Below are 18,260 nucleotides of genomic sequence, written 5' to 3'. Positions count from 1 at the left end.
TTATTAATATTATGTCTATTATAATATTTTATTAATATTATGTTTATTATTATTATTTATGTAATATATAATATATTAAATGTCGCATCATTGATAACTGGAGCCGAATATTAACTAATTGATAATCTTTAAGTATAGATTGATGAAGCATTATATATGTAGAAGGAAAGGTTGAAGGGTAAGACTCTCTTCCAAAAAAAAATATTGATAAAAAATTTCGATTTGAGTTTTGTATTCATACAATGATATATAGTATTGAATATATTAATTTAAAAAAATTTTTTCGGAATTTTAGTGCACAAATAAAAAATTGATACACTATAAAAAATTAATTCACGAAACATATTCATTTATGTAATAATTAATATTGTGTGAAGAAAATCATTTTTAATAAATATATATATCTATATATCAATATAAAAAAATCACTTATCTTCTTCATACTTTTTATGAAAATAACAGCAATGATTTAATAAAATAATTAACGTAAATATTAATAATAATAATAACTCTAATAAAAAGGTATATAGAGGACAAAATAAATCAATCGATCATTCTGCGAGAAAGGTAACTCCGTATCTTTTAAATAAAACTACTTGCAACAGCGCGTGTAAAAAAAAGGACTCTTTATATTCACCTATATTTACATTTGCTTATAATGTACATTTTATAATGCTACGTATATCAGTCAACGATCTTTTGATTTAAACGACTTATTTTTATTCATCTATCGCCTTCTAGAAACGTTCATCGTAATTGTTATACAGTATTTTTCGTTTCTTTGTATTTTGATAGAACTAAATAACGGGCAGCGTTATAAATGTTCTCTGGACAAAGAGACAGATCACTTCGGTCAATCGGTGTACAATCCAAGCGAGTGTTATATTATTCCACAACGATCGCATTGAGCTATCGTGCTCAATGATACATATGAACGATGTTTAGTAAACGATGATCGGTGATAACGGCGATGACCGACGGGATGCCGTCATTCACGTCGCCGTGACGTCGATAGCGGCAGTAAACGCTAAGTAATAATATCACAGTGTGGGTTTTTCGTCCGCGGGCTCCTCTTTTATAGGATGGCTGCATTCCATTAGCGCAGGATTCGCCACGGCGATTATGTTGTCTCCGCGCGAGGCTATCACCTACACATAATTTATATGTGAGCCATTAACGACTGTACAGTAAAATGCCGTGGCGACGTCTATCGCCGTGTTTTTTCTATTATTTTAAAGAAGCATGCATTATTCAACAATTGCAAAAAAGGAAAGGACAGCGTAACAGATAAAAAAAACTTGCGCATCGTATTTAGCGGTTTTTGCAAACAGTTTTTCTGACTTTCAAGCAAGAATGACGAAAGATGAAGATACGACGAAGACCTTGACGTTCGTCGCTCACCTTTAGATTGAAATCGCTTTCTTTGTCGGTGTTCTCAGCCTCCGCCTCGTTTGTATCCTGAAAAATATGTATATTATATGCATATTCAATTATCTTTAAGTCTGTGCTAGAATTTTAAACACACAGATATATATATATATATATATATATATATATATATATAGACCATTTTCCTAATATTACACACGTACGTGCATAGACGAAGATTCTTCGTTAGAAAAGGAAAATTGGCTATCCGAGTCACTAATTTCTTCTACGCTAGCGCTAAAGATACCGTTATTATTCTTCTTCCTCCAGACTGGACTGAAACATTGCGAATATCTGAACATCAATGTGCTATTATTTACGTAATTATAAATGAAACAATCCAAATATATCTAAAAATTGCGATTACAAGAAAAGAGAGATACAATTCTCAAAATTTGAAAATATTATAAATTATATTCTAAAGAGTATAATTTTTAATCATCAGTACATCAAAAAGTAAATTTAAAGTCTAAAATAAGCAAAAAAATGTCATGACGTAGATAGATCAATTAGGATTTATACTTTTCGAATTAAAATAAATTAAAGAAAATGTTTAATTGAAAAGCATACTTTTCTTGATCATTTTAATTATTTTTTTATACAGATTAATTTATTATTGTATAATAATATAAAACTAAATTATAATTTCATTTTGTTGACCAAAAGGAATGTCTACCATATATATGACTTCATATTTCCTTTCTTATTAATTTCTACTAAAATCTTTGATACATTGCGATAAAAGTTGCACTTTAAGACTAAGGATAATCACCTCGACGATCTGTGTCTTCTCGTGATAGAATTGTTAATATCCGTTCCAGAACAGCGTAGATCTAACTCCTCCTAGAACAGTGAACTGCTACAGACAGTAGAAGTAGTAAATTGGAGATACATGAAAGAAAAGAGGAAAATAATATAATAAAAGGGAGGTGCAGAAATGGGACATATCGAAATGGGAGAGGCATGACGAATGCATATCAAATGCAAACAGATAAATACGACTTGGGATACCAGGCGATAAGCATAGAGTCCAAGCAAGTCGTATCGAACGAATTAAGGTGATGCTGGACCCGTCTGTTTTATCATTACTTACTTAGTTAAAGACTCGTTTCTCTTAATTGCATTTACGGATGGAAAAATCCTTCTGCATAATTAAAGTATCGACAACAATGAATTACGCTAGCTACATTTCAATACGAAAAACGGAAAAAAAATTTACAGTTTCGTTATCGGCTTCTGTGATTTTCGATAACGAAACTGTAAATTTTTAATTTTCTTTCGTTTTTCGTATTGAAATGTAGCTAGCGCAATTCATTGTTGTCGATACTTTAATTATGCAGAAGGATTTTTCCATCCGTAAATGCAATTAAGAGAAACGAGTCTTTAACTAAGTAATGATAAAACAGGACCTCCAGCATCCCCTTAATCTTCGAAACGACTGATTTTTGCAATAAAATTTAACATATAATACAAAAAGAATTTCATATATGTTCCAATTTCAAATATCTATTCAACATGCAGATAGACAATTTAGTGAAAATTAATGCAATATAAGTAAAATAAACCACGACCAATCGTTTTACTCTAAACTAAAATAATTGCATTTATAGAACTATAAACTCTCAGAAATAAAAGAAGGAAAAAATAACTGTATTATATTATATAAATTCATTGTTAAGCAAGATTTTAAGATATTAATAAAAGACAAATTAAAAGAAAACTGAATAAATAATAATTAAATGGAAAGTTTTTTGTAATTCAATTTAAAATAGATTAAAATTTCAAATTTTAAAAACTCTTTTAATTTTATTAAGATTAAAAATTAAAACTTGAAGTGATCAAAAAGATAAAAAATTATTATAAGTTATAAAATCTAATACATATATTGAGAGAGAGAGAGAGAGAGAGAGATCGGCTAAAAATAAGTTAAAGAAATTTTGACATTAAAGACGTCAACATGACGAAATAATGACAAATAACGTCAGCTTGTTTGCTGGGGTGTCAGTTGTGAAACGAGTCTGTCCATTGCTATTAACTTTAACGAGATAGTGATGTAAATTTTATTCTCATATAATCTTTGATTATTATTTATTTATAAAACGCACGAGTAATTCATATATTGAATATAATTGTAAACTAGTGACATGATCAAATTTATCAATTTGTTCATTGACTTTGACTTTAGAGATAACGTAAATATATGTATAAGTAATTAGATTTTGCTCGTTTTTTGCAATGTAAAGTATAAAGAAAAACGGTCTAAATCGAGCTGTAATAAGATTTTTTAATTAATAGATTTCTAGTTTACAATATTACTATAAAACATAAAATAAAAATATAAAATATATAGAAGTATAAAAATATGTATAAATTTTTATAACATAAGATTACGTGTCAAAGCGTCTCAGTACACACCACAGTTGCAAATTACGAAAGAAAGATTCAATCAAATCTCTACTGCAATTAATGAACAAGTTACACGATCTCGAGTCAATCAAGTGGAAGAAGCGCAAACCATGCACGTGCTTTTGCAACTATACTTGACCTTTTTCATATCCATTCTGTTTCGCGTATCTAAGTTAGTACGGGTGGTTAATGCGTGGCGATCTCTACGCGATGAGCGTACGGTTAATGATTAGCGGCCATGCGAGTGCGGCAGGTCACAGTGCACAGGGAACGATCTATTTCTGTGGCTGGGGTGCTCTAACCTGCGTCGCATCCTCACCCTCACCCTCATCCTCCAGCTCGAGTTTTTGGCGTTTCGAGCGTTCGCAATCGGTCTCCTCCCCGTTCTCGCGCGGCCTCGACATCGACAAGCTGTAATACAAACACAATTGATAAACTCACGATATCTATTCTAGTAGCAAATTAGTATAACATTTTGGTAACATTTTGATTATTTAGTTAGCCAAACTCATTTAAAAAGATATGATTGATTTTGCTAATTTAATTAATACGTTAACTAATAATATTAATCTCCAAGGCAAATAATTGAAATTAGGATCAGAACAAATCTAAACTTTTTAAGCTCTCAAATTCCACAAATTCCATAAAAGTTGATGCAAGTCTTATGCGTTTACTTACTATTGGCTTTTGGAGTAATGGTAACCGGAATCACGAACGACACGACGCGCTAAAGGGAATAGTTCATCTCTCCTAGTGAGGAGGGCAGGCACGAATCTGCAGATTTGCGCCGCAGCCTCGTTCACCGACACTTCATGCAACGTCAAAGGCTTTTCCGGCTTTCTCTTACAATCGAATCTACCGTAAATCGCCGCGTACTTACGGATCTCGTCCATTTTGCGCGGATCACTATCGGACATCGTCATTACCATCTATAAAATGAAAATGCATATGTTTTTTTTTTAATACCTCATTGCTCGCGCTACAATTTGTGAAAAGTACCGCCGGGTTACCGCCACGTGTAACAATCTCATTAAGCGATCGTGTTTGAAACAGATGTTAAATTTTCCACGGATGTAGCATCTAGCGAATGAAAGCAAACGCGCCTGCCGGTCGAAATTAACAAATCACCTCCAGCTTCTTGCAGAGTTTTTTCTTCACGTTGTGGGGTTTGGGATCGAGGGGCCTTATGGTAGCGACGAGTCTCTCCGCGGCCTCGGCGAGCCGCTGCACCTGTGACTGCAGGAGGGTCGGCGTTGGCTGTGTCGGGCTTGCAGGTGCACCACCGCCGCCACCGCCACTTGGACTTGGCGTGGTTCCGCTGCCGCACGAAGACTCGCACGTTCCTACCTGTATTATATGCAACAAAAGTGAGCAATTAAGCGCGTAAAAATGGCACAAAACGTCGCAAACGTTTGTCAGAAAGATACTTCTACAATTATTTATGTAGTACATTAATGTATAACTCAATAAAAATATCCAAGGCCTGTTTCAGGTTTTTAAACACTAGACATTATTCACAAATTAAGAGAGGATGTACACCTTTCTAGACAGATCAAATTAAATAGTTTTTTGACAAATATTTGTCACAAACATATATTGGCAAGTGTTACATAAAATTTTTAATTAAAAATGTTAACAGATATTATATAAATAATAATTGTTAAAGTATCTGCCATAATAATTGCCGACGAAGGATATGCATAAAAGAGGAAAGTATACGATCCGTCCGTTTTATATTTATGTAAAGTTTCTCGTGAACATAAGCTGGAGGGATAAAAATCGGAAACTTAACACACACTCGCTGATGGATAGTTTTTCGCATACTGATCAATCAAGGAGACGATTTCTCTCCGATTTTATTGGCCTCGATCGAACGGTGAACACTTACCTGTAACACATTGGGACTGTGAGTAGTCGTGTAAGGTAAGGACGTGTTCGGGCTCGGACTCTGGCGGAAGGTGGTGGAGGACGCCGATGCCGATACACTGGTGACCGGCACGACCGGGCTGGCGCTTCGGCAGGGTAAGGGCGTCAACGGCATGTGGGGCGTTGTCGACACGTAGGACGTCGGTGTCAAGGAGGTCTGGGAGGTCGCGGCGAAGCCGGTTGGCAGGCTCTGCATTTGCGGCCGCGGGCTCGCGCACGCAAACCCCACGGCGGTGGAGGCGACGGCGACCGGACTCTTGGCGGCCGCTGCGGCAGCGACGACGGCGGCGGCGGCGGCAGCTGCGTTCGTCGGCACGACCGGCGTTTGGAACAACGCTGCGAGATGCAGAATTTCGATGCAAATACGTGAATATTACGTAAGATTCACACGAGTGGAAAACGCCATGTTCGGTTAAAGTTATAGTTCTTCGTGTCTAATAATATTTCTTGTCATTTATTTATCAGTCTTGAAACACTGTCTTAAATTGAAGCTGCAATAATATCACAAAATAAATTGACAAGCAATTTAATATTATTATTGCAATTTAATTTGTAATATTACAATTCCAGCTTCGATTTAGGACTGTTTCAAGATCGATAAATAATCGTCACATAGCTTGAACTGTTAACTATATGAATTTACGAGAAATAGTATTAGGCACGAAGAACCGCCTTGACCGAACATGGTAGTTTTCATTCATGTCATGTTATCTTATCGGTCGATTTTCCCTTATCGTTTATGTAAAATTTCAGAAAATTACATAACCGAACAATGGGGAACAATTTGGAATCGTATAGAAAGAGAGAGAATGTATGTGTGTGTAAAGCGTGATACTTTACAAGGATTAGTCAGCCACTCCTGCAAAGCTTTCTGAAGCCTCCTGACGTGGAGTGGCTTGCTTGCCATGCCCACCAGTGCCATGATCTCCAGGAACTCTTCTTCACCCGCGTCGCACAGCTGTTGCACGTCGTCGCCTCCTGTAATGCGATGTCATGCGATATATTAGCGAGTCACTCTCACGAGAATTACACGAGGTGTCATTCGCTAGGCGAATTCCCTTTAAACTGAATCTGGAGACACGGTAATGTCTCGGTAAATTTTAATTTCGAGTCTTTTTTCTTTTTATGGAAAAGTTGAAGTTCGTATTCATAATTTAAAATATTTTCCCTGGGATCTCTCTCTCTCTCTCTCTGTCGAAAAGTGCACATTAAAATGTCTTTCGATCAACATACATAGGTACATTTTCGCTTGTATGCTTACCCATCTCGAGGAGTGTGTCGTAGTATCCCAGCAACGAGGCACGCTGCATCACCCTGTACAGCTGCAGCTCAGCCTCGTTTTGCGGCACGGACGTCTGCACCACTGCAAATCGCATATAGCATTCGTTAAAGTGATTCATTAAGGGAGGCTGCGCGGCTGCAATTAACGATAAAGGATCGCCTTCAGCCGATCAGCCATTTTTAGCTTTTTATTACCGACAATAGTAATAATCGGCCACGGTAAGCTTGCCGTCTACTCCTTTCTTATCCATTCCGTTCACGGATCTCGACAATCAATTACATCGTAATTAGACAGATGCAAGGACCGTTAATATTCCACGGACGATTGAATTGAGCGTAAAGCCGTAATCGCACCACGGATTATTGCCGGTTACGGTTGACAATATTATTTCAGCCAGTCGCATAGCTAGTCCATACTCGCCACATCGTAAATGACTAAAATACAATAAAACTGATAACCGGCAATCGTAACCGGCAATCTGTAGTGTGATTACAGTTTAAGAGCGACTATATCATGTTACTCATACGTACATCGAGAATACGACTATATCATGTTACTCGTACGAACACGTGATTTGATAACATTAAAATGTGAGCCTGACTCTTTATGATAACGCATATCTCGAAGTCTAACATGAAATAATAATAAAACTAAGACGTAAAACAATACGCCAGCGGAGAAGAGAGCCAAGAACCGTTATAATATTCTCCGTTTTATATATCTCTATAATATTTATGAATCACTATTCATATATAGAACACTTTTTCAACAAACAAGTGATAATGTCGGATTACTCCATCATTTAATTTTTCCAAGATAAATTTATCCGGAAATATGTCTGTAAATATTATTTACAATGTTCTTAAGATACTTAGATTAACATTAAATTATTAACATCCTTCTAAGATGTTTATATTAACATAAAAAATTATTGAATTGCTTATCAATTTAATATGTGATATTACTATTCCAATTTTGCTCATGATTGTGTTTCAAGACCGAAAAAGATTTCGATTTGCAGAATAGAATGTATATTATATAAATTTACTCGGTGTGAAACACTTAAGCATTAAGATCCGCTTTGATCGAAAATACATGTTTTTCTGCGCTTTTACGTTATAAGACTGTCATTCTTGATACCATATGTTTAGGTAAATTGATTAGGAAAAGGCCTATTAGAAAAAGTAATCGTAACCACTACCCTCGATTCGTGATTGCCCGCGATCTTCGACGCTGTTCCGGCACGATCACGCGAGTTTGTCTCCTCGAGACGACGAGCGAATGGACGCCAGAGTGTCCGACTAGTTTCTTGCAAATTTCGAGGAATTGCGAGAAAAAGCGGCGTGCACACACGTACCGCGTATAAATTAATACCGGTGCCGCCGTTGGGGAGAAGGGAGGGTGAGAGGGAGAGAAGAGCGCAGGGTAAAACCAAAGAAAGAGGTCGTAGAGGTAAGAGAAAGACTCGCAAGGGAGAGAAAGAGATACGGCGAGAGGGAGAGAGAGGAGCTGGAAAAAAACTGGCCGGCGGGTCTTATTACGAGCCCGGGTCCCGGTCTCACGCTCGTACATCTCGGGCCCGCGAATAAGTCCCCGCTGCCAACGATAGGGACGGCGACGGCGGGGTGGCGACTTGTTCCGCGAGATTTTTCTAGCGCGAACGCGACCTACGAAAAAAGGATCTACGTGGAAGAGCCGTGTCTTGGGTCAGCAGGAACCTCGGCGGATGAGCGATAGAAGGACAAATGAAGAGGGAAAGCCATGATGTAAGAATACAAGGTGTTTCACTGTCCTTTATGGCGGGACGAATATAATTTTGGAGAAAATTTCTTATCGGTGACATACATTTCTAATAGCGGCTCTACGTTGGCTACATTTTGGACTAATTTTCTGGTTGGTTATCTCGGGAGCGAAACACTTTGTATTCTTACATCATAGGGGAAGCGTTCATCAAAGCATGCGAAGAGAGCATTTATGCAAGAGATAGTAAGCTTCTAAAAAATCAAATTGATTTTAACTCTATAAAATAAAAAATAAAGAAAAATAATGAAGTTTCATAATAAAAAAAATTCATATTCGGTCAAAACGAGTGTCTAACAATATTTTTTGTGTAAATTTTTGCAATTTCTAATTTAAGCAAACTGTGTGCCAATTGTCAAAATTCATCACAAAAATATTATTAGGCACCAAAGCTTTTATTTTTCACTTACTAATAAAGTTGTATATTAATTGTGCAGTTACTAAAATAAAAAGAACTTGTAACCCCCAGTGAACTAGTTTTATTTCTGAGATTGAAACTTGTATCGATTGAATCGTGATTTATTTATTATTATATTAACATTTTTACTATCTTATCTTACAAACTCTTTTTTGTCAAATAATTATTTATTTGAATATTTGAACTGTTTTATATTAATCGTACCTTTTTAATCCATTCTTCCATTTTGCAATTAAAATTATATTAAAATATATTGTACTTAAAATTATTTATTTATTTGAAGCATAATCTGCCAAAAATGTGTTTTATTCTTAATCGCTGGATACTCGAAAATTGTTAAACCGACATTTTTGCGAGAAGAAAATAGATCAGAGGGACTTGGGGAGTAAATCTTGTAAAAAGCATTTGTCAGTTTTGGGTCAAAATAATATTTTTCATCATTCTGTTATACTTTTCATCTGTTTTTATATTTCTGGATAATTATCATCGTAACAAAAATATGTATGTCGTGCGTGACAAGGCTAAATATCAGTTCACGAATCTTGCATTTTCGCGAATACTCGACCAGCAAAATTCCCGTATAGGCCGCCAGTACGCGAACTCCACCCCATAGTTTTTGCATCAATTCCCGCTTTTACGCTTCGCTCTCATTATTATTGCCGCCCGCCATTTATTTATACCGCCGTGGCTGACATCTTATTCACGTTTTCACGACTTTATTAATACCGCGTGTATGTGATATACACGTTGTTGATCATCTAGCCGAGCCTGTCATCCGCGCGATAACACTTCGATCGAGCTTTTGTTAAAAAATAAAACCACGCGCAATCGTCCGCTCATCATTAACTTTACGCCGCATTAACTGAATTTATTAATAATTTTTCATCCTGTATTTTTATTGCATATATTTACTCGACCTAATTTGAAAATTGGACGAGGGACAATCTTCAAAATACTGACATTGTGCCCGTATCAGACTAGAGATTGAAATTGAGATTGAATTTGGCAAATCGAAAGAAAGAAAACCAATATCAAGTTTGGTGAACTTTGTTTTAATTGAATCAAATTCAATTTCTCGATTTCAATTTTTAACTTAATACGAGCATTATAAAGCAATTGTTCTATTTCAATCGATCCTTGTCTCTCTCAAACAATTTAAACATTACAATGTGTATCAATAATTTTTAATTGTTTAACAAAAATACAATATAATATTATAAATTATTTATTCATTCATCAAATCTATTTATATCTCTGAAATTTTATCTCCGATTCAAGCAATAGATATTTTCTCGCTTGTGGGAAAGAAGCCCACATAACCATGGGTTCTTTTGGAAAATTAAAATTAGCTTAAAATTTAGTCAAAAACTATAACAGACTACAGTTTCAGTCAACTTTATTGAGAGCTAAAAACCCATGGTTTTATGCGGGATCCTCTATGTTCGCAAAATTAATCGCTGAATTTCTTGGAATTATTCAGACCTCATTTTGCGTCGTTGTCCTCGGTTCTTCAAGCTAGAAATCGTCATTGATTGTCGTTCGAGCTCACCCAGTATACCTGTGACCGACAGAACGGTGGCGCGGCTCTAGGCCGGGCTCTCGCGGCGCATTTACATAACGACTTTTTTGGCATGGGGTGGCTCGTTTTTGTTAGCCGGGAACGCGAACGCGGCCCGGAGGCGGAGAGGCGCGTCGCGACGGCGAGAAAAACCTGATCCCACCGCGGCAGTACCCCCGAAGGGCTACCCGCACGGCTACCCGGGTTCCCATCGTCGTCGTCGTCGTCGTCGTCGTCGTCATCGTCATCTTCGTCAATCCGTGCGTTCTTTATGGACGACGGTGTGCGACCGGTCTAGTACTTTTTAAAAGAAAAAAAAGCGGTCATAAAGGGGTGAGGGGGCAGGGCGAGTTTGGAAATGGGCGTCATTCGGATACATTTTTTGCCCGTCATTCATTTATCATTCAATAAAATTTCGTCCGTATTATTATCGTATAATAATAAAATTTATGCGTTGTCTGCATCGTGTCATTTTGACTTGCATATTTATTTCTATCGACGTAGATTTTATCTCGGTTTGATTAGCTCTTTATTTTTTTTTAATTCTTAGAAGTAAAAAAAGATAAAAAGTAAGTTAAAATTAATCTACATTTGTGGAAACAGTAGTTGTGCAAATTGAACATAAAAGTTTTTAGTTTAGTTTAGTTTAATGCTTGAAAATATAATTATTTTTATTGACATATCACATGTATTAAAAAAAGTAGTGTCAGTCTTTTGTATATTTGAGAAATATTATAATAATGTTAACCTTCCGTCTTTCCGTAATTATTTATTTCCTCCGTGCATCTGGATTTTTTTTGTTCAACTCAAGTTCTTTAATCGTTCTGGGCTTTAAAAAAGTTCTGGGTTATTTTTAAACATATATCTCTGTTAGTACCAAATAGTTTTTTAAATATGTTAAATCATTTTTATTTGATAAAAGTCTAAATTTGACCAAAAATAAAGATGAAATTTAAAAGTAAAATTGCGCTTTTGGTAGGAAAAACCTAGGTTGCAGATAAAGGGTTAATTCCTAAATAAAGGGACTCGGTCCAGCAAATATAATACGATAATTTCTTGATTTGTTGTATATTCTCGAAAAAATTTGAGATGAATCATATATATTATTACTTTTTTAACACAATGTCAGAATGAGGTCAGAGTCTCAATAATTTTAATCACAATAGCATAAATGAATATACTTAAACGTCTTAAAATGTCCTCGTCGCGACAATGAAAGAAGAGAAACACGAAATGGATGCGAATTCCGAAAGCGGAGAAATTCCCGCAAGGCCCAAACACCGGAATCGCCGGTGCTGTTATGCCGACAGCTCCGGGATTACCATTGTTTTCTATCCTCGGATATGTTTTACGATCATTGTGCTGAGAATTAACCCGGGACTCGATGCCACCGGGAACGGAGAAAAACGGTGAGGCGCGCGGCGCGATTCGCGAAGGAGAACCAGATTAGACGCGGCCGCCGAAAAAGAAACGACAGCGCGCCAAATCAGAAGCGGAATCTTCGAACTCCGATGCGCGTAATGCCTATATCATACTATATTCAGGCTACAAATGCTTTATAAAGCATTCTTTGAATGGTCAATTTATAAAATTCTTTCTTCTGATTAGTTAGCAAAGCATTTATAGAGTGATAGTCTAGGTTCACAATCTTATTGTTTTAAGAAACCGTAAGCCATACAACCTTAAGAAATTGACCAATTATAGTTAGAATAGGAAAAAGAAAAATCAGTTGCGATTGGTCAATTTCTTAGGGCTCAGAATCTCTTAATTAAAGCAGAGTTATGGACTTAGACTTAAATAAATCGCATTCTTTGACGGTGATCATACTAGCGATTGGAGATTGTGTTCGCGTTTACGTCTTTTCACTCAGACAGGAACTGCTGGCTTCTTTTCGATGTTAAAACCTTACATGAAGTAAATCGCATCGTAATGCGACAAATGCACACAAAAAGGTCGCGTTTTAATTGTATACCTTCCCTATATACGTATTACAAATGTATTGAGAAACGAGTGAAAAGATGAGAAGTCACGTTGTGGACGCCGCTTGCCTTAGAAAAAGAAAACAAAGTTCGAACAGCGTTACATGCAAAAGAAAAGTACTCCCCTCTCGCCCTCGATCTCGCAAAACAAGAGAAATTTCGCAAGAAACAAATACGGAGTTTCTTTTACGGAGTTATGCCGACGCAAGTATTTTTGTATCGTTCCGAACTTCTGGGTAGTTTGATAGATGATAGATTAATCGTAAATGGTAAATGGTGAGAAAAAGACGAAAGATATTATCGATATTAATTACTTTAATGAATAAAATTAAAATCAAATCAGAATGCGAATGCGAATAGACTTAAAATGTTAATTTTGCAAACATCGTCCTAAATAGAATTATCGGAAAAGGTCAGTTTAGCTAACCGATGAAGGAAGAAGCACTTCGAATCTCGCGGGAGAAAATGTCGTCAGACAGATTATCCTCTTTTCGTGCGAATTCGACTCGCAATTGCGCGCGAGGGAAAAGGTTCCTAAGGAAATCGTCGTGACGATATCCTGTGGCGAGAGAGGACCGAATTACCGCTACGGGAGTCAAATGACAACGGACGATTGCTACAAAGAATCGAGAGGGAGACTAAGTTCCGAACAAAAGATCCAAATGAAATCAAACTGTACGATCGGAACGTTCGAGATGGAAATGAAAAGAAATGGAAAACTTTGAATATATGCATTGTCTGTCGTTGTATAATTAGGAAATTTCGTTGTTATTTTTACGTCAACATACATATTTAATTAATTATACATAAATATTTTATTATATATTTATTCTTCATTAAAACTCGTAATAAAATTTTTATTTTTCTCTCAAAAGAATTGAGCAATTGACATCCATCTACGCATTGCCAACTATTCTCTAAATTCTTTGGAGTGGAATCTCATTAAGAGTGAAGAGCCAATTTTGAAAAAGAGTGGTTCGATTTTCAATCTGATTTTAATCAAGAATGAGATTTCACTTTATAGAGTAATATTCACTCTAAAAGTTTCAGTGAGTACAAATTAACTCTATTTTATACAATTAACTATATTTTACAGTCAACATAGCATTCCAGGGTTAACCAGTTCGCAGAGTCGAACAACAGAATTCGAGCAAGAACATTGAGCTGTTTGAATATCGAAAAACTAATCGACATAGTTTCTTCGTGTTCGTATCACGTAATTTTGAGCAACGTAACGCAAAAATGTGACATCTTATTGTTCGTTTATCTATCATAGAAACACGCGAATAAGAAATCTTTTTCAGTTATATATATATATATATATACGTACATATTAAGCGAAAATTAATTTGAAGATCAAACTCACCGAAATTCGCTGATTTCTATCGATCTTCTCATGTCACGGATAATAGGTATCGCTGTATCAAGGTCGTGATAGATGACAGCAATTGTGAGAGAGAAAGATAGAAAAGTAGAACGTCGCTGGACCGTGTCGATTTCGTCACGATCTCGCGACTATCATTTTTATTACATCTCCCGCCGACAAGAAGACGCAATACTCGTGGCAGACGGCGCGAGATAATCGTGTCCTTTTTGCATCGTATCCGATGCGAAAAGTTATCTGGGGCTAATGATCCACTAGGGATTATCTTCAATTAATGACGATGCCTGGAATGGCGATACAATGAGATAACATAGCGGGCAACATTCGACGATGATATTGTTCCACAATGTAACAAAAACTATTTTAATTCTCCAATCCTTACTACGAAAATCAAATTATGCAATCTTTTCGAATGTAATAAATATATATATTCACGCATATCATAGTACATGAGAATGAGAGTTTTTATTTAAACAAAATAAAATTTAAATAAAAATAAAATAATTATTGAGCTTTTTGTATATTTATATACGTTATCTATGACGTTCGTAGGGTCTCTGATTAAAGTTCATGATTATGCAAAGAAATCATCATACTGTGATTAGAAGAATCGATGAAGTGCAGTTGTAAAATTGTCAAGAAGTTTTTTTTTTTAAGATAGAAAGATTTTGTTGGTGCGCAAAATCGACAAACGTTGGCGAACATCGGCACAAAAATTTCAGTTCGTAACATTTCGCATTACGGTTTGGAGATCTCGAGGGACTCGCGGAAACTGCCTCAACGATCTCGTCGCGCCAAAGGTCAGGAAATCTCGCGGCGCCGTCGATGACCGCGCGAAATTACTTCGTCGCGGATAGAATGGCGCCGTTTCACAAAATCGACCATCGATCTGACTCGCATGAGAGTTGGGTAAATGTGAGAATAAGCTTCTATTCGCGTAGGTAAAAGCAATCGTTCATTTAATTTTAGTGCACAAATAAAAACATATTTGTATACTAAATAAATATAATATGTATGTATATTTTTTGCATTCGAAAAAGTTTTATTCGTTTCATTCCGATCATCAATATGGATAATCTGCGTATTGCTCAGCATCGATATTCTCTACTGCATATGAAAATTTATCAACAGTTTATAGAAAACGTACAAAAAATCCTCTTCGTATCGTATTTGTAGAATAATTACAGATATATTTTTTATTTTAATCAACTTGCTGATGACAAAATTTTTGCATTGAAAAAAGTCTGATTGTATTAATTGGAATTCTGGTGAAAAATGGATAAAAATTAGAGTTTTTTTTATTAAACCTATTAAAGTTCTAATCAAGATAATCAGATGTTCAATTACGATGACCAGAATTCCGATTGATATAATTAGAGTATGTTGGTCCATTCGTTCTCAACCAGAAATTTTTTTCAGTATGCAATTTTTGTTGTCAAATAAAATGACGCGAATATAGGAATACAAATAGTGAGGATATATAAGGAATAATGTGAAATTAACAAATTAAATTTTACTCGAATACCGAACTTAAAAATTTCATCTTGATTAGAAAATCTTCGGTACCCCGAACTCTTAGTGACAGTATCGGTATCGTTACATTCGTATTATCATTGCGTAGATATTATATATAATAAAAAAAAGCTGCGCAACGGCGATATAACGATATTAATCTGTCGTTAAAAGTTACAGAATCAGGAAACTCACCCCGAGATCTCTAAGAGGAGCGAGCGCACTCGCTTCATTCGGAGGGCACCGCGGAATACCGAGGTGGACCCGGGGTTCACGAAGGAAAACGAAGATAATGGAGCGGAAAGGGGAAAAGAAGGAAATATGTGAAAGGAGAGGGCGGGTGAGTGGGTGGGAAGGAAGAAGAAAGGAGGCAAAAGGTCAGACTGGAGACGTAGGGTAAACGGGGGCGGGTTACGGGCGCCCGGATCACGGACGATGGAACCAAGAAGGTTCGTCGGAGTGGCGAGAGATGGAGAGCGAGGGGGAGGAAGGGGAAGTTAGTGTGGTGCACGTTCTTTGTCCGATACTTCACGGAGAACGGACGCTCTCCTCCGTTGCCTCTGGTCGTGCAAAAACGAGTCTAGTTTCTTAGGAGTGCGCACTCCCTACCCCCCGTCCCCCCCCCTCTCACTCGCTCTCTCTCTCTCTCTTTCTTTGCCTCACTCTGCTCTTCTCTCCTCAGCGCGATGTGGCGCGGCGCGACGGCGGTTAGTATTTCGCTTTTTGCCGGCATTGTAATCAAGGAAGGGTTAGGTGAGTTTTTGTCGCCCCGCCGCGCGCCACCCCTTCGTCCCTCTTTCTCTCCTCCATGGACAAAACACCGGGCAGATGGACTGACTCGCCGTTCGAATCTTTCCCTCCTTCCCTTCTCATATCCTTCGCGCTTCTCTACAGCGTACTATTCCTCGGCCTTGTTCTCCTTATCCTTCGTATCCTTTTACCCCGCTTCGCTACAGCCCCCAAACACACGCCTGGCTTTCCTTTTTATACCTTATGCCGCTTTGCACCACCGCGCCTGTCGTTTGCTCCCCATCCTTGTCTATCTATTCCTCTTACGTTCCCTCTATGTCTTGTGTTTCTCATAGTATGTGTCTTTGTTCGATTTCTAATCTTCTCTCTTTCTTTCTTTCCTTCTTGGCTTCTTCATCGTCAAGCCGCGCCAAAAATCCCCACAGGATTATCTACAAGCAACTCACCCCTTGAAAGAGCATGTGAGAAAAAGCGGGTTTTCGCTCGATCAGCGAGAAACGAGGAGGTGCCGAAATGATAAAAGGAAGTATATATCAGAAAAGACATAAAATTACCATAAAATATAAATTACCAACCAATTAGAAAAATTAAGATACCTTTTTAATCGGAAAATTCTCAATTTTTAATTATTCTAAAATAATTATTATAAAAAATACACTGATATATATATATATATTTTGAATGCGTATCTTGTAAGAAGCACGAATAAATAAACAATGACCGTTGGATGTGAAAACAAGATTCATCATTCTGTTTTCCAGAAAGATCTCTGTCCTAGTTGGGAATATTAAATGGTCTTCGAATGGAGGTCGTTTAAAATTCGTCATTGGTATTGGTCGGGTAAGTGATGTGAAGTCCCAAGGGTGCAGCCCATATTCCAACCCCTTGATGAGGGTTTGAACCCTACCTCGGTTCTCCATTGAGCGACTAGTCAAATTATTATAAGGGTACAATTCGCGCCATTTTGAGGACACTATCGTGTATACATAGTGATGATTAATTCCAAAAATAATATAATTTAAATTTTCCATATTTATTCAATCTCAGTGTTGATTTAATTATTTTAATAAAATAAAAATATATATATACATAATATAAAAATATCTACAAATTTACTAATAATTACATTATTTATTTATAAGTAAATAATGCCGAAGAAATATGACAATTTCACAAATATCAATGTAATTAATCGTTGTATAATTCAATGTCCGTTTTGCAAAATGTAAAAGAAATTTCAAAAGTAATAATTATTAAAATGTTACATCAAGCGCGTTTTTAAAATATTTTAAATAATTAATTTGCTAGTAATAAAAAAATCATCTATTGTAATACAAGAATTTAAAATATTTGCAATTTTTTATAATAAATATAGGTGTCCTAAGCTTTTTTTATTTAAATTACATCGCTGATAAAAATTGAATCCGTATGATCAATAATTATGAATACGGAATGTCGCAAAATTTATAGTGTATTTCCAAATATGTTGCTAAATATATTTTTAATGCAATCTTTAATCGACTATAACCGATTAACAACTGTGATGTAATTTTATTAATATCAACTTTTATAAATATTTTATAATTATTTATAATTATTTATGATTAATTTTACCGCGCGCGCGATATACTTCATAATATGATTTTTAAAATTGTACTATTTTTGTTAAACAATATTTTCTTGACAAGAATCCCATTACATTTATATTGTACTTTTTGTGCATTTATTAATAAAAAAATTAATTTTAATTACTGTGTGTGTGTGTGTGTGAAAATATTTTATATAAATATAGTAATCTATTTGGGGGGGAGAGGGAG

At 36.1% G+C, this 18,260-nt stretch overlaps 1 protein-coding gene across 1 annotated transcript; it reads right to left on the bottom strand.

Annotated features, from left to right (window-relative positions):
• Nucleotides 1-962: 962 nt before the first annotated feature.
• On the bottom strand, nt 963-7,136 carry nab (NGFI-A-binding protein homolog). The gene is made up of 10 exons (XM_018538086.1): nt 7,022-7,136; nt 6,532-6,738; nt 5,723-6,096; nt 4,963-5,181; nt 4,513-4,763; nt 4,137-4,245; nt 2,201-2,271; nt 1,593-1,704; nt 1,402-1,458; nt 963-1,148 (listed from the first exon to the last, which is right to left on the bottom strand). Exons 1-10 carry the CDS (start codon nt 7,134-7,136, stop codon nt 1,041-1,043), a joined length of 1,623 nt encoding a protein of 540 aa, XP_018393588.1. The 3' UTR covers nt 963-1,040.
• Nucleotides 7,137-18,260: the final 11,124 nt, after the last annotated feature.

The sequence above is a fragment of the Cyphomyrmex costatus genome, unplaced genomic scaffold (assembly GCF_001594065.2).
Source record: "Cyphomyrmex costatus isolate MS0001 unplaced genomic scaffold, Ccosl1.0 scaffold192, whole genome shotgun sequence".
Classification (NCBI taxonomy): domain Eukaryota; kingdom Metazoa; phylum Arthropoda; class Insecta; order Hymenoptera; family Formicidae; genus Cyphomyrmex; species Cyphomyrmex costatus.
Note: the sequence above shows the minus strand (reverse complement) of the source record. Positions and strands in the feature narration are given on the sequence as shown.

Coding starts and splice junctions, on each gene's coding strand:
- nab (XM_018538086.1), bottom strand. CDS start 7,136: ATGCGATTTGCAGTGGTGCAGACGTCCGTGCCGCAAAACGAGGCTGAG. Junction 5,182..5,722: donor ACAGTCCCAATGTGTTACAG/GTAAGTGTTCAC, acceptor CATATAATACAG/GTAGGAACGTGCGAGTCTTC. Junction 4,764..4,962: donor AACTCTGCAAGAAGCTGGAG/GTGATTTGTTAA, acceptor TTCATTTTATAG/ATGGTAATGACGATGTCCGA.